The 20,927-nt window shown below is 39.8% G+C and overlaps 1 protein-coding gene across 1 annotated transcript in view; it reads right to left on the bottom strand.

Moving 5' to 3' along the window:
* Nucleotides 1-8,047, bottom strand: part of SHQ1 (SHQ1, H/ACA ribonucleoprotein assembly factor) — a 101,859-nt gene extending 93,812 nt beyond the window's left edge. Inside the window, exons 1-3 of the mRNA XM_072785377.1 lie at nt 7,810-8,047; nt 2,987-3,051; nt 3-125 (exon numbers count right to left, since the gene is read on the bottom strand). Of these exons, the coding sequence (XP_072641478.1) occupies nt 3-125; nt 2,987-3,051; nt 7,810-7,952 (331 nt within the window). The 5' untranslated portion in view covers nt 7,953-8,047. The remainder of the gene's footprint in view (nt 1-2; nt 126-2,986; nt 3,052-7,809) is intronic.
* Between the last annotated feature and the right edge of the window lie 12,880 nt (nt 8,048-20,927).

Raw genomic sequence — 20,927 nt, 5'->3', positions numbered from 1 at the left:
ACCTATTTCTTCCACAAGTGGTTTTGCAGTCCTGGATTTTCTTGGTGCCAGAAGAGCAGTTAACATGTTCAGCCCCTCAAAATGCTGGCCAGGAGTCTCTTTGGGCAATCGAATGGTAAAAATTCCTTAAAGATAAATTCATTTTAAGCTTAGCTCTATTAAAAAATTCAAAGACTTCACAAATACATCTAAGAAATATGTATCTTAGTAAATTATAACTCTATTTCATGGGGCTCCAAAATTATGCCATTATATACTTAGTGAACAAAAACCAGGACAGAAAAAGGCTCAAGTAAGGTTTTTCAGAATCACTGATTCAGCTATCATCTCTATAAGAAATTAATCTGCTAAAGCTGCAGAATGCTTTAGTCTTATACAGTATCCTCTTAACCTATTGATAATATTAAAAGTCCAAGTCAAAAATCTCTAAAACTCAATGGCCTGAGAAGGTAGCAGCTTAGAGTTAGCCCGTAGCTACTTAATAGATTTATTTCTGGACTAGAAGAGAAAAAAAAAATCAGGATATCTAATCCAATGAATAGCAGTAGTTTCAAAAACACACAAAATCTTAAAGCAATTATAGCTTAATAAAGTTCTCTGCTATCTCAAGAGACATAACTCTAAGGAATAAGTCTAAGGAATAAGTCATAAGTCTAAGGAATACTCAAATTGTATGTACTTCTTTTCTTTCTCTGATTGGGCTTATCAACTTCATCTAGGCTCCCCCCATGAACTTACATTATCTGCTACTCTGAATTTTAAAATATTTAACTCTTTTCATTGTACTTAACCATACTCCAATACAGTTGACCCTTGAACAACATGGGGCTTAAGGCCTGACTCCCTGTACAGTCAGAAATTTGTGTATAACTTTGACTCCCCAAAAAGTTAACATCTGATAGCCTACTGTTGACTGGAAGCCTTATCAATAACATAGACAATTGATTAACACATACTTTGAAGAAAAAAAAAAAAAAAACACATACTTTGTATGTTATATGTATTACATACTGCATTCTTATTACAATAAAGAGAAAAGGTGAGATATTACCTCACACCAATCAGAATGGCAAAATTAACAACTCAGGAAACAACAGATGTAGACAAGGATATGGAGAAAGAGGAACCCTCTTACACTGTTGGTGGGAATGCAAGCTGGTGCAGCCACTCTGGAAAACAGTATGGAGGTTCCTCAAGAAGTTAAAAATAGAACTACCCTATGACCCAGGAACTGCACTACTAGGTATTTATCTAAAGGATACAAAAATAGTGATCCAAAAGGGCACCTGCACCCCTGTGTTTACAGCAGCAATCCCCACAACAGCCTAACTATGGAAAGAGCCCACATGTCTATCAACAGATGAATGGATAAAGATGTGGTATATATACAATGGAGTATTACTCACCTATCAAAAAATTGAAACCTTACCATTTGCAATGAACTGGATGGAAGTAGAGGGTTATTATGCTAAGCAAAATACGTCAATCAGAGAAAGACAATTATCATATGGTCTCACTCATTTGTGGAATTTAAGAAACAAAACAGAGGAGCATAGGGGAAGAGAGGAAATAATAAAATAAGATGAAAACAGAGAGGGAGACAAACCATAAGAGACTCTTAATCATAGGAAACAAACTGGGGGTCGCTGGAGGGGAGTCGGGGGGGAATGGGGGTAACTGGGTGATGGACATTAAGGAGGGCATGTGATGTAATGAGCACTGGGTATTATATGCAACTGATGAATCACTGAACTCTACATATGAAACTAATGATATACTATATGTTGATTAATTGAATTTAAATAAAATAATAAAAGAAAAAGAAAGAAAATGCTATTAAGAAAATCATAGGGAAGTGAAAATACATTTTCGGTATGGTACGGTATTTATTGAAAAAATCTGCATATAAGTGGTCCTGCACAGTTCAAACCCATGTTATTTAAGGGTCAAGTGTATATCAGTTAACTTAAATACTTCCACATATACAACCTTCCTAAGCTCCTGGGTACTTTTAAATTTTAATAAATTTGTTTCAATATATAACTTATCTGCAATTAAAACCAGATTTACTACCTAGAAAGGCAGTTTCATTATATTTCATTATCATAGTAATTACATTGTGTTATAGGTTATAACTTTGTCATTTAACTACTTCATGCCATCCTTCCTCCCTTACCCTAGTTTACTAAGGTCAATAAACATTCACTTAATAAATTACACGAGTTTATAAAGGTGTTCTTTTTCCACATCCACAGATAAAGGAAAATCCAGTGGCTTCTACAAAAGAAAAATAAATGGTTTCAAGGCTAGATGAAATGAAGGGCTTATCAATCATGAAAAGAAAATTCAGTCAGCCTTTAATGCCACTTCTGGACAGTTTCTCTCCCACCTACGCATTATTAGGTTTTAAGTTTGAAAGCACATAAGAAAAATTCCATTCAGGGCTTATAAAAATCACCCACATCTTTTGTAATCACTTCACATAATCTGACTTTTAAATGCTTACTAAAAGTAGAGGAAGTAGAAAATAAACTTCTAGAAAAAAGAAACAGTAAACAACTTTAAAAACTACTGTAAAGCACTTGAAAGGACTGAGAAAATTATACCTATTAAGAAATCCACGAATAGGGATCCCTGGGTGGCGCAGCAGTTTGGCGCCCGCCTTTGGCCCAGGGCACGATCCTGGAGACCCGGGATCGAATCCCACATCGGGCTCCCAGTGCATGGAGCCTGCTTCTCCCTCTGCCTATGTCTCTGCCTCTCTCTCTCTCTGTGACTATCATAAATAAATAAAAAAAAAAAAATTAAAAAAAAAAAAGAAATCCACGATTAATAGGCACTGGGCTTGTTAAGAAACAAGAATATGTGACCAGGACAGACTGCACTTGCAAAACATCTAAAGGTCCCCATCGAATCTTGAAGGATTACGACGTAGTTATGCTAACATGAAGAATCTAAAGAATAAACAAAATCCAAAAAGCAATACCTTTATCTGCATCATAGGATCCTTGTTCACTTCCATTTTCCACAACTCTTCCAGGAAGGGTCAATCTGCAAATTTAATATAAGGTTTCATAAAGTACTAAAAGCACAAAGTATAATAAATGACCATCAATGATAATATACATTTACCACTGAAATCTATCAACCATTTTATTTATTTTTAAATATTTTATTAATTTATTCATGAGAGACAGAAAGGCAGAGACAGGCAGAGGGAGAAGCAGGCTCCATACAGAAGCCTGATGCAGGACTCAATCCCAGGACTCCAGGATCACACCCTGGGCCAAAGGCAGGTGCTAAACCACTGAACGAGGGAACGAGATCCCCTCTATCAACCATTTTAAAAGGCAATTCCCCAGCATTTCTTTAACATTTTACAAACTAAATAACTTACATTTTTTTCCTAGCTGAGAAATGAGAAATCACAGGTGACTCATCTTTGTTTGAATACTCCATAGTCACCAATAAAAGCAATACTGAAAAAAAAAGTGATACTTAAAAAAGAAAAGCCACAATAAATATTGGTTACCACTATTGTTACAACACTTTTGTCTTCCTAAGAGACTTATTAATATACCTGGTGCCTGACACAGCAGGGGCTCAAACAAGGTGTATTCATTGACTCCTACCCCACTAAAAAGAATTTTTAAAATGGAAAACAATTAAGAAACAACAAATCAATTATTTATTTTGGGCAAATTACTACTTAAAAAAAAAAAAGCAAAAGTTTTTCTCAAGTCTCATTATTACTATACAGAGATTTTCCCCCTCTTTCATATTAAAGGAAATGAACTGATTTCCCTGTGCCCAGTTTTACTCTGATTCAGTCAGCCTTCCACTAAGGCTCCAAAAGAACTTTTCTAAAACAGAAACCAGACCATCACTTTCCTATTGAAAAAACTTCTACAGCTCCCTAACACCAACTAAATAATTCAAACTCATTGGTACCATGTATCAGACCAGCTCCCATTCTATTCCAAAATAAAATATTAGGCTCCTTTCCTCCTATATCCCCCTTTTCCTTTTGCTTCCTATTCTCTCCTCCTCCTCCTCCTCCTCCTCCTCATCATCATCATCAAAACTTGGCAGGTCCCAAAGGTCAAGGGCTTCACAACCTAATTACCTTTGATCTTAATAGTTTCTGGAGCTATAATGCATCTTCCAAACCAAAATACCTTCTAAGCCCAACATAAGGAGTCAGTTTGTGCTTGTTATAATGGTAACAAACACTAAATTTACAATTAGAATCTGAGTTGAATCTCAGCTCTGCCATTTACCACCTCTCTTTCTTTGTACAAGTTAATTAGCTTCAAAGCTCATATTCCTCATCTGTTAAAAGGAAAACCAACAGAATGTACCCCAGGGTCACTGTGAGAAGGAAAGGAAAATGCAAGGGGCTTAGTGGCTAGTGAAACAGGTAAGCATTAAAAAAATGTAAGCTATTATTACCAACTTCCTTTTCCTGAACTTTTTGTAAGTATAAATTCTTACTGCATAATAGTGAAACTATATTTGTTCACAGACCTACCACCCCTACTAGACTCTCAATTCCTCAGGGAGAGAAGCGAGGTTTTATTCACCTCTGGTATACTGCAATGAACTGTATTTTCAAAGATGGCCTGTCTCATATCACTCCTCCCAACTGTGGCATATATCTCCTCTCTCCTTAAAACTGAGTGAGCTTGCAAGTGTCCATCGATAAACGAATGGATTAAGATGTTGTACACACACACACACACACACACACACACACACACACACAGAGAGGAATATTACTCAGCCATAGAAAAGAATAATATCTTACCACATGAAACAACATGAACAGATCCAGAGTATAATGCTAAGCGAAATAAGTCAGATAAAGGCAAAATACCGCATTTCACTCACATGTGAAATTTAAGAAACAAAACAAAGGAGGGAAAAGAGACAAACCAAAGAACAGACCTTTTTTAAAGATTTATTTTATTTTAAGATTTATTTATTTGAGAGAGCAAAAGGACAAGCAAGAGAGCAAGCACAAGGTGGGGGAGGGGGAGAGGGAGACAAGCTGAATCCCCACAGAGCAGGGAGCCCAACTTAGGGCTCCATCCCAGGACCCCAGGATCATGACATAAGCCCAAATCAAGAGATGCCCAACCAACTGTCTGAGCCACTCGGGGCCCCTAAAGAACAAACTCTTAACTGTAGAGAACAAACTGATGGTTACCAGAGGGGAGGTGAGTGGGAGGGATGGATGAAATAGGTAATGAGCACTGAGTAATGTATAGAATTGTTGAATTACTATATTGTAAACCTAAAGCTAATATAACACAGTATATTAAATATACTAGAATTAAAATAAAAATTAGTTTTTTTTTTTTTAACTTTGGAACTGTTTTAACCAATATAATACAGAATTGACAATGCGATTTCTGAGATTAGGTCACAAATGGTGACATGAACCTGCCTTGCCCCCCCCCACCCCCACCCAATACTTGGCTATGAAACCTTCAGCTTCCACCTCCCCAAAGGAGGCACAAACTAGACCATGCAAAGACCTCACACAGTAAGGTCCTGAGACTACACAAAAGGAGATGCCCTCCCCCAGCCACCAGCTCTGGCCCTTGCAGTTCCAGGTCCAGCCACAATATGACTACAAGTGAATTAAAGATCTCAAGTCAAAACAGCCCAGTCAAGCCCTTACCTGTTCCTGACACACAACCAGAACAAGCGAGTTAAATAATTGTTGTTTTGCAACATTAAGTTTGATTGGTTATGCGGCAAGAGAAGACTGGAACAGTAGGCCCTCATAATAAATATCTACTGTCTATTGAACAACTGATTGCCTGGTAATGAAAACTATGCATGCATTATCTCAATCTTCAAATCCACTCTTTAGGATCCCTAGTATTAGTCCCATTTTACAGATTAGGAAACTGAGACTGAAACTTGCCCTAAGTCCCAGAACTGTTACGATACTAGGACCCAGGTGTGCCTAATTCCCAAGCTCCTGCTGCTACCCAAGCATATGAGTTCATGTGAAGAATACTCTTTAAACTGTTTCACACACAACCTCTTTATTTGGTCTTCATCAAAACTCCCAAACATAAGTGGTTTTTACTTTGAAATTTCTGTGAATGTATTTTTTATTTTACATTCCTAATCTCATTTAAGATCTTTTCTCAGGGCCTCTGATCCCTCATCTACAACATATGTAAATAACAGAAGCTACCTTGCAGTACGGTCTGTCCTAAAATCAAATGAGATCGCCCACCTTAAGTATTAACCTGAAGTAAAACATTCAGTAAATGTTTGCTACCACCAACACCATCTTCTTCCCATTCTTCATGCCTTACCTTAAATACCACCTCTTCAGAAAGTCTTTCTTTGGCCACTTTGTATTTAAACAGACTCCCTTTTCTTTTCTTTTCTTTTTTTTTTTTAAAGATTTTATTTATTTATTCATGAGAGACAGAGAGAGAGAGAGAGAGAGAGAGAGAGGCAGAGACACAGGCAGAGGGAGAAGCAGGGTCCATGCAGGGAGCCTGACCCGGGACTCCATCCAGGCACCCCAGGATCACCCCCTGGGCCGAAGGCAGACACTAAACCGCGGAGCCACCCAAGTGTCCCCTACTTTTTATTTTCTAAAATAAAATGCTAAAAAAAAAAAAAATTAAACAAAATAAAAATTAAAATGCTCAGTGCTCTCCACCCCCCTTTGGAGCACTTGACACACTTTGTAGTTATATGTTTACTTGTCTGTTTGTTGTTCTCTCCCTACTACAATGTAAACTACATGAGACACCACCACATCCCCAAAACTGAAAACCCATAAATAAATAAATAAATAAATAAATAAATAAATAAATAAATAAATAAATAGCGAGAAAAGTGCAATATATGCAGGTAGGTGGACTAAGTCGGGGCCTAAGGGAAATTTGGGCAAAACTGGATCCTCTTGACTCAAGAGGAAGTTTTGATTAGGAAAGCACATGGGCAGGAAGGAGAGGTCGCTGGGAGAAACTAAGAGGATGGATTTTTACCAAGCAGGAAAAGGGAAGGATAAGGATGGGCCATTTTTTTTTAGAAGAAAATACTCCAGCGGTGTCCTCTGTAAAAAAAAGAGGCTGATAGGAACGCCTATTTCCAAGGAGTGCGGTCAAGATTGGAGGAGACGATGCAGACCCATCACTACACTTAGCCCGCGTGGCTTCAGGCGTTTGAGGGAGCAGTTAGCTGTTAACCACCGTTGCTATGGTTCTGCAAAGGAGAAAAATGCAAAAAAATGCAAAAAATGCAAAAAAAAAAAAAAAAAAAAAGCAGGCGAGGGCTGACGGTACGACCTTCCTGGGGGAGGTGCGAGAACCAGGCTGACCCCACCGAAACTGCAAGGGCTCCAAGGTCCCCAACGCCGCGCCTTAGAGTCCCCGCTGGGGATTTTTTTTTTTTTTTAATTTTTATTCATGAGAGACAGAGAGAGAAGCAGAGGCACAGGCAGAGGGAGAAGCAGGCTCCATGTGGGGAGCCCGACGTGGGACTCGATCCCGGGTCCCCAGGATCATGCCCTGGGCTGCAGGCGGCGCTCAACCGCTGCGCCACCCGGGCTGCCCCCCGCCCGGGATTTTTAACAAAGTCTAAGGAGGGAACGAGCCGCTGCGGGCGCGCGTCCCAGATGCTGCGGAAACCTCGGGAAAAGGCAAGGGACGCCATCCCGCCCTGTCCTCCTCGCTCGGTAGGCAGGCACCGGACGAGAAGATAAAAAAAAAAAAAAAAAAAAGAGTGAATCCGTCAACTCCTCGACCCCAGGGCCGGACAGCGGGAACTCGCCTGAGGAAGTACGGCTTGGCGTAGAACCTGAAGTCCACCCCCTCGAAGTACACGTCGAACTCCGAGACCCGGGCGTAGGGCACGCGGATGGCGACCGTGAGGAAGGCCGGGTCCTGGCTGAGGTCGAACGCAGGGGTCAGCATGCCGACTCAGGCGCCCAGGCCGCTCCAGTCAGTCCCCACGCCGCCGGCACCCAGCCTGCCGGCCGGCCAGCCAGCGCGCTTCCGGCACCAGAAGGAAGTGCTCCTGCGTGAGGCAGGAAGTCCCGCCCCACGCCGGTCTCCATGGAGACCCGACGCTGCTAGCGGCGAGAGGGCGTGGAGCTTGCGGACGGGACCGCAGGAATGCAGCCAAGGGGCATGCATAACTTTGGAAAAGCGCGGACAAGCGTCCTCCTGCGATTCGCCAAGCCTGGTTCGACATCCTAAGAGATTAGCTGGGGCAGGCATTATTGGCTTTGCAGGGAGGCAGACCTGCGTTTGAATCCCTTCTCGGCCCTGTAAGGTCTTGGGAAAGTTGCAAGACCTCTCTATGCTTCAGATAACTCTTGTATTAAATGATGATAATACTGGCCCGGTGAAGAGGTCAGAATAACATGAAGTTATGCAAGTAAAGCCCTAACGACGTACCTGGCAAGCTGTCAACGCTCCCTGTGTGCAAGCAGTCACCGCAGGAGCCACAGCCCTGTCGTTACTGTGGTTTTCCTCAGCTCTCACCTGCCTTGTCACCAATTCCCTTTTCTCCCTCCCCCTTCCGTCTGTGTCGGTTTCTCTCTCCCTCCCTTTTCCTCTCCCTCTCTTTTTCTGCTACTTCTCTCCCCTTCTGAATTCCTTGTTTATTTTTGTTTACAGAGTGTCCACCCCACTAACCTCCCTGACTCTGTACTGTGAACGCCAAAGAACACGACTTAGAGAGGTTAAGCACCATATCTTATAATCATGCATCTTAAAATTACCAGAACATCTGATTCTTCAACCCTGTTAGTGTCTGCATTGACAAGCTGCCGTTCCTCTGTACCCCTTCTTGCTTTTTCTCACTTTTCTCCATACTCTTTAGTCCATGCTCCTCATACTCACCCAATGCTAGTCCCACTGATCTCCCTTTTCCCCCTACCTATTCCCTTGGCCTGCCTTCCTCTTATTATGTTTCCTGTTATCCCACCAGAAACTTAGAGTAATCGGGAAACAGTATTTACCTCCCAGCTTTCAATGTCAATGGAAAAGGGATGAGAGTCATCTCTGTGGTAGTGAGTGGACCAGATAAAGCCAAAAGCCTTTTCGACCTCCAATTTTTACGAATCTTGAAAATTAATTAGGACTCCGAAAAACATCAGCAGGAGCAAGTAAAACAAAAATTTCAAAATAAAACGACTCTGCTTAACTCTGGGAGTCTTAATAAACATTAAAAAAGAGGCTCTGTGTGAAACAATGGAAAGAATACTCTTTAAATATTCATCTATTTCCTGGGTAGCGGGGCAGCCCGGGGGGCTCAGTGGTTTAGGCCACCTTCAGCCCAGGGTGTGGTCTTGGAGACCCGGGATCAAGTCCCACGTTGGGCTCCCTGTATGAAGCCTGCTTCTCAACCTCTGCCTCTCTCTCTCTGTCTCTCATTAATAAATAAAATCTTTAAACATATATATATTTCCTGGGTAGCAGGAGGATCATTGAATTAGTTGGATACTTACCATGTGCCAGCACTGTGTCAAATCCTTTATAATGATCCTCTTTTTCCCTTCTGACTGCTCTTTGAAGTAGGCACTCTATATCCCCAGCGCTCACACAGGAACACACTGCTGTAAGTGGTGCCATGGGAATTGAAACCCAACTGGACCCTCGACTCTAAAATACTATAGTTTCCTCCTTCCAATATTACCACCTACCCAACTGTTCCACATTCTGAGTCTAAGCCTTCCTGCTGTAGACCATAATGAGCTTTACAAATAATAGGTGCCCAATATTGGAAATGAATTGGGGCAAACTTGGAATTAGCAAAGTTCTCAAAAGGTCCCTTCAGATACGCCTTTGGCTAGATAATTTCAAATTAGCTTATCTAGAAAGAATCTTTACTTCTACCAGGGGACCTCATTCCTGTAGGTCACAAGCATTAGTATTTTTAAATTATTAATGCCAAAGAAATATCTGAAGCTGAAGCTATTCTCTCCATGGGGACACTGTAAGTGAAAGCACTTTACAAAGTAGACCTGTACACTTCCTAGATATTTTATTCTGTGTTTGACCATACACTTGTACACGCACACACATATACACACATACGCACAGGACTGCAATACAGATAAAGAGACTATATGATTCACTGCTGCTGTTATTTGTAAGAAACATGTTGCATCTTCTATAATCACAAAATACTGACAGTTGCAACTAATTTCTAATTAGTGGTAAATTACACAAGTTAAATACATTTTTAAAAAATAGAATGTTTTAGATAAGTTTCCCTCTACTGCCATCTAACTTTGGTCCCCTTTTCCACTTCCCCAAAGTTAATTCCTCTAAATAAACTTGCAAACTTTGTATATTTCTATATGCATTTCTAGGTACCTGTTACTTTATGTTTGCATATGCATGGGCACGCTATCACACAATAGATGTAAATCTATCGTACATGTTGTAACGATAGATGCAATCTATTGTAAAATGTTGTAAATGTACAACATTTTATTTTTTACTTTGATCATTTTTTAGACCTATGCATTTTAGACTCATGGATCATGTTGAGTCAGTCGAGTTTCATGTCTAGATATAGAAATTGCTTGAAAATCAAGACATTATTTCAACATTTCATGTTAACTCTTGGTGTAAAGGAAAATCAAACAGGAATGAATTTTTTCATCATTTTTTGAGTCATTCAAAGGGTACAGTATTTGTTTTCTTTTTTTTTTTTTTTCTTCACACTTACTTTTGGATGCCCTTTCAGTGTTTTAAAAATAGTTTTTTCATTGGTCACCTTATTGAGGACATGTATATAATTTACCAGCTCTGGTTATATTAAATTAGCCTATCTTCTAACAAACTTGATTGTAATCTGCAAGGTTCAAAATTAAGTGTTAAATTTAAAAATACACTTTCTATAAATAGTTCCAATTTCAGCCATATGACAAAATTCTATTGTTACAGCAGTCTTTTAATGGTGAAATGCTCCTTGTTTCCAGAAGGTGGCATTCATATAGATGATTAAGACAGTGTTATCACAAAGAACAGAGTTTTAACTTAGGTTGGAAATAGCTTCCTTAAAAAGCTATTTATAGCTCTAGTTCATTCTCTGAGCCATTTTTGGGAAGTGGTGGGATCTTACACAGAACTTGCAAACTACACCTTAACCACTGTTATTATTTTGGTGTACCTCCTTTCAGATTCCTATTCATAAAAGTATAGAAAGGTTCTTGAGCAAAAATGGTATCATCTCTATATTTTTACTTTTTCACCTAATGTAGCATTACAATATTTCTGTTTGACTACTTTTTTGGTCAATAATATTGTACCATAATTTTACCCTTCTTATTTATCTGTGTTAGTATCATAACACTTAAAAGATGAACAAACAAATGATTGGTTTTGAGAGAAGAAAAAAACGAAACCAATAGTAGAATCATAAACATAGATCACAACCCAGGAATAAAAATACAAAAGTTAGAAAACAAACTAGATAAGACATTTTGAAGTTTGAAAAAAAGTTATCCTTTTATAGAACAGTAGTATGTACTATAAAACTAGACATCCTAAGTTTTGCCATTCCCAGTTATAAACTGCTTCCAAGAGGGCTTGGATGAATTCTTGGGTAACGTACAGATGAATACTGGATTGTAAAAGAGGCTTAAGGGATGATCCCAACAGGATATAGACAGAGCAGACCATGAGTCTCCAGTGTTTTTTAAACCCTTTTATAGTTAAGCACAACTTTTTTTGATCATCACATAAATCCTTCAGCCTATTCAAGTTATGTAGTTAAAAGAGCCCAGCACTGGACAATAACCTAGCGCAGTGATGAGTATTTCAGGTAGGAGTTAGTCCAATTCCGATTTTCTACAAGCTCCCTAAAACTCTGAAGAAAATCCAAAGTGGCTGCCATTGACACCAGTAAGCTTTTTGCAACATGTTTGTGTAGTGTGTAGCTAAGGGCTTAGCAACATATATTTCAAGATGCTAGTCCCATCCCATTAGATGAAATGCAGACCACTTAGAAAGGCTAACCAAACAGCATTCCAAGCTTCCTTCATTGTTAAACATCATATATCTAAAGGATATCTACAGGAGATGTTTTGATGTCCTGCCCAGATGACCTTAATGGAAATAGGGAATCCATCTGTCACTAGCAGCAAATGTGGTTAATGGCTTGCCCTTGACCCCTTCTCCAAAAAACTGCCCTAATCCAGTGTTTGTCCACCCCAAGTATTTCAGGAGATAATGCTTTGTTGTGGGCAGCTGTCCTGTGCATTGTAAGATGTATAACAGCATCCTGGCCTCTTAACTTCCCAATGCCAGTACCATCCCTGCTATTGTGATAACCACAAATATCTCCCCAGACTTGGCCAAATGTCTCTCAGGGGACAAATTTGCCTACGGTTGAAAATGACCTAGATTGATTGGAGGATCCAGGAAGTACTTCTCACCATCACCACCACCACCACTACTCTGCCATCCAGGCCCACAAAAATGAAGACTGATCTGGGGTACAGATACTGCCTTAAATGACATATTTGACAACTCAAATATGGCTTATGCTCCAGGGTTCCTTTTGGGATCAGGCCAAGAGTAGTTTTCCCCAAGTCCATATCCTTGTTCAGTTCTTTCCTTTTCCCTGTCCTTCTTCACATCCTTCCTTACAGGTTTCTCCTATAAATGCCACCTGGATAAATCACATGCATCCAAATTCTTGTCTCAGGCTCTGCTTCAGGGAAATAAATCTAGGGCACCTGACCCACGAGTTCATCTTGAGAAACTCCTTCCTTCATGTTCTTTACACTTCAGCAGAACTACTAGAGAAGAGGATCTACAATATCTACCAAAAATACATGACAAGTTTTTATGTAACTTTTTAAAGTTATCATAATCTAATTATCAATCATTAATTATTATTAATCTAATTATTAACCATAATTAGTTATGATTAATCTAATCTTTTCTTTGATTCAAAGTGAATGTGTTTTTAGTCCTTTGTGCAGATCTAAATGCACCTCCTTTGGCATCAAAGATTGTAGTAGGATTGTATACTGGCACAACTACCTTTAAAAATTATTTGGGGCTAAAAAAAATAAATAAAAGTTTAAAAAATTAAAAAAAATTTTTTGGGGCGCCTGGGTGGTTCAGTGGTTGGTTGAGCATCTGTCTTTGGCTCAGGTCGTGATCCCGGGGTCTGGAGATGGAGTCCCGCATCAGGCTCCCTGCCGGGAGCCTGCTTCTCTCTCTGCCTATGTCTCTGCCTCTCTGTGTCTCTCATGAAATAAATAAAATATTTTTTAAAAACTAAAAATAAAATAAAAATTGTTTGGCAGTATATGCTAATAAACATATGTATGTCTGTATACATATATGCCTGCAATTCCTCTCTTTGATATATAAAAGAAATGAGAGTTAATCATCCATCAAGAGACATGTACAGGAATGTTCATAAATGCATTATTTATAATAGCCCAAACTGTATATAATTCAAGTACCCATAGAGAGTACAATATACAGGGGTACCTGGGTGCTCAGTTGGTTAAGTGTCTGCCTTCTGCTCAGGTCATGATCCCAGAGTGACAGGATCAAGCCCCACATTAGGCTCCCTGCTCAGCGGAAAGTCTCCCTCTGCCTCTTCCCCAGCTCATGCACCTGTGTGCGTGCTCTCTCTCTCTCAAATAAATAAATAAATAAATAAATAAATAAATAAATAAATGTTTAGAGAGTACAACAGACAGATTGTGGTATATTCCCTCAGTACTGCCACACAGCAATAAGGATGAACTCCTACTATACACAACATGCATGAACCACATAGGCACGTTAAGTCAAAAAGGCAGATCCAAAAGAGTTCATACAATATGTTGACATTTTTACACATGTGCATATTCATGTAATCCCCTCCCAAATTAAAAAGAGATTCTTTTTTTTTTTTTTTAATTTTTTTTTTTTTTATTTATTTATGATAGGCACACAGTGAGAGAGAGAGAGAGGCAGAGACACAGGCAGAGGGAGAAGCAGGCTCCATGCACCGGAAGCCCGACGTGGGATTCGATCCCGGGTCTCCAGGATCGCGCCCTGGGCCAAAGGCAGGCGCCAAACCGCTGCGCCACCCAGGGATCCCTAAAAAGAGATTCTGTGCATGGCTAGAAAACAGTCAGAAGATTTGGACCACTCGTGGATGCTGGGAATCTAGGCTGCTGATGGCTCACAGCTGTGTCCCTCACGGAGGCTTGCCCTTGACTGCAGAGAAGTGCCTTGCACCAAATTACCCCTCTCCAGAAGGCTAATACCTGATACAAAGGCCTGGCCTCCTGCCTCATATGGGAGAACTTTGAAAGCCATCCCCACTCCAGAACTTCCTATAGAATTAACAGAGGCCTTGGTTGTAATTCCATCTGTCCAGTCCCACCTTCCCCTTCTTACAGGTATACTCCCAAGAGCATCCCCCCAAAACTGTATGCACTCAACTGTCCTAAAAACTGTTTCCTAGAGCCCTAATCTAAGATGCCATCTGTACTACAGATCTATCCTTCCAAAAAGATTGGAATCACCACTTTCCTCTAATACTGAAATCCCCAAATTAACTCAATGACCTCTTTCTTGATTTTCCTGAAGGGTCATTTCCTGGCATTTCTTCACTGAGGGGTCGTACTGCCGTGATTTTGCCTATATTTTTTAAAAACTGTTACTGGGGCTCTCTGTCTTCCTGAATGCCTTTTGAGTATTGCAACCACTCAGAAGAAAACCAGTCTTGTGAAGAAAATGGTCAATAAAACTATGAGCTCTAAGCAAGAGAAAAATAGTTTCCCCTGCAATTTGAAACAATTTCTTTTGATTATATGTATTGTAAACTCATTATAGACATTTCTCTATAAAGTTACAATGGCATAACTGGATTGTTTTATATTGTTTTCCCAGAAGAGTTCACATTAGTCACTTTTTTCCTGAAAAAAGGATAAATCCTGTCAACAAGATTCCCTAGTGTTTAAAATGTGGGTAGTAATTATGTTATTGTCAATGGTACATAATCAAGACATAGCCTTGGATACTTCTATCAATCTTCTCTTTTTGCTTTGCTCCATTCCGCTCTCTGGTTGTATATATTCAGGATTCCTTCACCTCTCAATTGATTTACACTTCTTTTCCTACATTGACATTTTTTGTTTCATATAAATTTTTTCTCTTTATGGGTTTTGTTTGTTTATACTTATTTTTTTGATCATTTCAATACTTAACAACCATTTTACTGTGATTTTTAAAATCATAATTTGTAGCCAATTAGATCTACTCTCTCTTTAGATTAGACATAAAGAAACAAAAGGAAACAGGAAAACTTCAACTTAGGTCTTTATGGCATCAGAAGTCTGCAGCCAATAGAATCTGAATAGGCATTTTAGAGCCAGTTGCCTCCGTTATCATAGTTAATGTAAATTTTTTCATTCTGAAAAATAATTTTTAAAGATTTTTTTCATTTATTCATGAGAGACACAGAGCGAGAGGCAGAGACATAGGCAGAGGGAGAAGTAGGCTCCCCATGGGGAGCATGGTGCAGGACTCGATCCCAGGACCCCCAGATCACAAGCTGAGCCAAAGGCAGAAGCTCAACCACTGAGCCACCCAGGTGCCTCTCATTCTAAAAAACAATGCTCAAGCACTTCACTTTTCCCTTGGGCAACACTGCTCCCAATTATCATAAGTTTGTGGTCTATATTTAGTCAACGATAATAGCTGGCATTTATTGGTTGCTTATTGTATACTCACTATTTTTTCAAGTGATTTCATCCCCTTATCAATCAATTCTATGAGGAAAAAGCTATTCTGTCACCAATAATATTTTCTAAATGAGGAAACAGACTTGGAGAGGTTAAGTGGTTGCCCAAGTCCCAGGGCTTGTAAGTGACACAGCCAGCATTAGACCCCCTGAGCTTGTCCTGCCTTCAGCCCACTGCCTATAAAACACGTGCTTCTACTCTTAATGTTCTGGGAAGAGGGAAGGAGAAGTGAGTGGAGATAATAAAAGGTGAAAGACGTGATTCCTAACGTCGAATAATGCAGACTTTTGTTAAGAAAATAAAACACAGAACGATTAGCAGTTGTGGTAGCCAGTTTCCAAAGATGCCTCCTCCCCCAATGAGCCACTACTGCCAAGGACCTCTTGTTTGGTCCTTTCCCACAGTGAATTGGGGTTGGCTCTGAGTAGTTTAGAGAATGCAGAAGAGGTGACACTGCATGACTTCTTAAGGTCAGGTCATAAGAGGCCTTGCCACTTCCACCTTGCACTCTTGCAACATGTGCTCTGTGGAAGGCTAGCCACAGTGTAAGAAATCCAACTACCCTGAGACCACCATGCTGTGGGGAATCCCAGCCTAGCTACCTGGAGAGACTGTGTGGCCAGCTCCAGCTGCTCAGCCATCCCAGCCCAGGCACAATTCATGGGAGTAAAGGTGCCATCTTGGACATTGGAGCCCCAACAGACTCCACATGGAGACTAGGGGAAATCTAGTATCTGCCAGAAACAAGGAGCCAGACTTATGGCCCCATCCCAGCCACCTCCAATCCTTCGAGCAACCCCAGCTGACGCCCCAGCCATGTGAGAGGAGAGATAAGCCATCCCCACTGTGCCTACCCTAATTCCTAATTCACACAATGGTTAGCATAATAAAATGGTTGTTATTTTAAGTCATTGGGTTTTGGGGAGGTTTGCAATGCAGCTACTGATAAATGACACAGCAGTGAGAGACAACAAAGGGTGTACAGATTAAGTTAGGGAGATCCAGCGATAGAGAAATGCTTGGGGTTGGAACAATTAGAAACATCTCATTTCTGATAACAAAGTCTGGGGCCTGAGCAAAGGCTCCAGGGAGAAAAAAAGGCAGATAAATAGTGGAAAACCAGGTCACCTTATCTGATATGAAGACTGCAAGAATTGAAGCAATAAGCAATAGGGTTGGAAAAGCGTCTAGGGCAAATTGGTGAGGCTAGTGAGTGCCAAGGAAAATAACTTTCCAGCTGAGTGGGGCTATGAAAACCATCTAGTACAACTCGATTTTTTTTTTCTTTTCTTTCTTACAAATCAGGAAACTTAAACCTAGAGAAAGAAGCGATTTTGGGAGGGTCACGTAGCGGGTTGGCACAGAAGTTAATACCAAGGCTAGGGTGTGGTCTCTTTCCTCCAGGAGCCTACAGTTAGGGAAATGGGAGCACTGTTTTGCATCTAAATCTAGATAAGCTTTCTCCCCTGGCATCAGAAGTACCACGGTAAATCCATCCTAGCAGATGGAGACAGCCACTGCAGCATTTAAAGCCAGCTGCCTTAATTTGTAGCTCTAAAGTGTCTAACATTCTTACTTCATTTCCTTCCTCCACAGTAGAGGCCAAACCAGACAGACACTCTACACCTTTCTGTCTTTGAGCTTTCACCACATTCTCCATTAGGTTTTTCCTTTTTTAAACAACTGGATCGAGGTATAATTTACATTTCATAAAATCCACTCCGTTTTAGGTATGCTCTTCAGTGATTTTTAGCACTGAGTTGTGCAATCCTCACCATTGTCCAGTGCATGATATTTCTGTGGCCCCAGTAAAATCTCTGCCCATTCACGGGTTTGATCCCTGTTTCCATTAGGAGCTGCAGACAACAAATAATTTACTTTGTCTCACAAGATTTGCCTTTTGTGCCCATTTCAGATAAATGGGACTAGACAATAAGTGGTCTTTCATGTCTGGCTTCTTTTGTGTAGCCTGTTTTTGAGGCTCCTCCATATTACAACACGCAGCAGCATTTCATCTCTGTTACTGACGAATGTATCCACTGTATGGATGTACCGCATTGTTTATCCATTTAGTTAAGCGACCTTTGAGCTGTTTACACTTTTTGGCTATCGTGAATCAAGTGGCTTCTATTAAATTTTACCAGAATTTTACTGCTTGGTATAGAAAAATTACCAAAAGAAGTTTTGAGGATTTTGAGGGGATTGCTTATTAAAATGAGAAAACACAGAAAAACATGAAGATGAAAATAAACTCATCATTCAGATACACTCACACTATTAATATTCTACACTTTTTTGCTAAGTGTATATATATTTTTTTCTTTATAATACCAAATCATAATACTTTTTAAAAAAACTATTTTATTTTTAAAGTAGACTCCATGTTCAATGGAGGGGCTTAAATTCATGACCCTGAGATCAAGAGTCGCATGTTCTACTGACTGAGCCAGCCAGGTACCCAGGTAAATACATTTTGATAGCTTATTTTAAAATAAATGTTGTGAATAATTTTTTTTATCTCAGTCACATTCTGTTGAACTGATATACCACAATTTAATCCCAATTATGAGATAATAGTTTATCCTAATGATTAGATAATTCAGATCTATCCAATTTGTTTGCCATTATAAACAGTATTAACTGTTGCTATACTCAGAAAAGCTATCCCCGACATAAAACTATTTACTTCTGTTTTCTTTCAGATATTTTATGTTAATGGTTCACATTCAACTTTTTCTTTTATCCTGAAGGTATTTTGGTGCTTACTCCAAAGCCATCCTTCCACATTGACTTAAAAAGCATTCTTTATTGCACAACACAGATAAATATTGGCCTGAATTGGGGCACTTGGGTGGCTCAGTCAGTTGAGCATCTAACTCTTGGTTTAGGCTCAGGTCATGATCTTGGAGTTGTGAGATTAAGCCCTATATCTGGCTCTGCTTGGGATTCTGCTCAGCAGAGAGTCTGCTTGGGATTCTCTCTCTTCTTCTGCCCCTTCCCCAAGTAGCATTCCCTCTCTCTCTCTCTTTCTCTCTCTCTCTCTCTCAAATAAATATTTTTTAAAACTGGACTGAATCTTTTCTACATAGGTCTGTATTCCATTTCATGAAGCAACTTTCATGTGCCCAGACCATCCTGTTTCAATTATAACTGACTAGCATCATGATACACAGTGATGTTAGTCTTTTGTGAACATTGTCTTGTTTCATATCACCCTGGGAAGTCCAATTTTTGTTAATACCTATGGCCAGAAGATTTTGAAACAATTTATACATTTTAGTAGCAAAATCATCTTCTGAGTTCACTAAGAGAACTCCTGGGTTGAAGGCACCCTTTGAGTCCCTTTCCAGAGTTATTTGTAATACAGTCACGGTCTGCTCTTTCCCTTCCTTTCTCTCCATCTTCCTCCAATCCCCCACCTGCCTACCTTCTATTTAGACTGGAGCTCTGAACTTCCTTCCCTGTCCCAGTGATGAGATGAGCATGAACTGTGAGTCAGTATGTTCTAAAAAATAGATGGATCTTGAAACCATAGTGTCCCTAAGCAGCACTGTTATGATCTGTATTAGGTATGAATTTTCAGTGCACAAAATTCAGGTGTGCAAAAAAAAAAAAAAAAAAAAAAAAAGTAACTTCGACTCTCCATACCTGAACTTAATTTCTCTCTCCAGCTGTAGTTTGCCAATCAATTATTGGTAAACTCAGTCACTTCAGAGTTTTTCCTCTATCTTTTTAGGGTAAATTCAAGAGGTCAACATTCTTTTCTTTCCCTAATTCTTGCTAAGGTGTCATTTCATTTCTAGAAAGTTTTCAAAGAATCATGGCATTGAGTAGTATGGGGTGAGCTGAGGGGATAGCTGATCCTTGGATTCATTTCTCTTGCATAGAAACATACATCTACAGAGACGTCCAAAGTCCTATCTCATAGCCATACAGTCCATTCCAACTTCTGCTGAGGCATTCCCTCATTGGCACAGGACTATACTGTCTTTATACCTAGCATGTTTTAGATGTCTCGCTCTGAGCCCCCCTTAGGCAGTACCCATCCAGAGCTCTAGCACCTCCCTCTTCAAGCATACCCTCTCAGGAGCCAAGACCCCATAAATCCTGCCAAAATGCTCCTGAGTCCATTTCCAGGGTTGGCTCAGACTTCTTTTCCAAGTGACCCTCCTAAAGAAAGGCCAACTGCCTCTGGTGCACATAACCTAATGCCCAAGGGTGGCCAAATGATAGTGGTTTTCAGGGCCATGGACAAAACTTGGATGAGTGGGAGGGATGTCCATGTATTTCATGTCACTCCTCAAGGATGAAGAAAGGGATGGGCCAGAGGCCCAGACTTGGGACTCGCTCTCTGCCACCTCCATGTGTAAGTGTAGTGCTTTTAAAGTTCATCCTGGCCTCTAGGTTGTTATAAAAATATATTTGTCAAGGACGAGCATAGAGTGTATGCAGATCTCAGCCATGTACTCCATATCACTGTTCTCACTTTGCAGAGCACAGGGAACACCTATGATTTGGCCACTTTCCAAGGCTTTCACCCTACATCCTCTCAACTCAGTTTCCTCCAAATAGCTGATAGATCTTTCATCCTAGCTTGAGTATTGATCTTACTGTCTTTTTGAAATTACTAGCCATTACCTTGTGCTTTTTAAAACTATAATATTTTTTTAGTTTAGAAACCATATCAAGTGTACAGCTTGATGAGTTATCAGAAAGCAAGCATGTCCATGCCTACTGCCCAGATCAATAACATGAACATAACCACCTACCTCAAAGGTCTCCCTCAGTCCACTTTCTAGTCACTACCTCTCTCCCCTAGCCAGAGGAAACCAATATCATGACTTTTAATACCAAAGATTAGTTTGGCTTGTTTTTGAATTTCATAAATAAAATAAGTTTGTATTTTTTTTGTGTCTGGCTTCTTTCTTTCAATATTAAGTTAATGAGATTCACTCTATAGCTGCATTTTAGTAGTAACTTATTTAATTTCATTGCCATGTAGTATTCCAGTACATAAATATGTACACTACATATCTGTGCTCCTTTTTTGAGCATTTGGCTAATTTCTAGCTTTTAGTAATTATAAATGAAACTGCCATGAACTTTCTTTTACATAGCTTTTGGTGCACATAAATATGATTAATATTAAATATATATTATACCTAGGAGT

Source organism: Canis lupus, chromosome 19 (assembly GCF_048164855.1).
Source record: "Canis lupus baileyi chromosome 19, mCanLup2.hap1, whole genome shotgun sequence".
Classification (NCBI taxonomy): Eukaryota; Metazoa; Chordata; class Mammalia; order Carnivora; family Canidae; genus Canis; species Canis lupus.
This window is presented reverse-complemented; position numbering and strand designations above follow the sequence as displayed.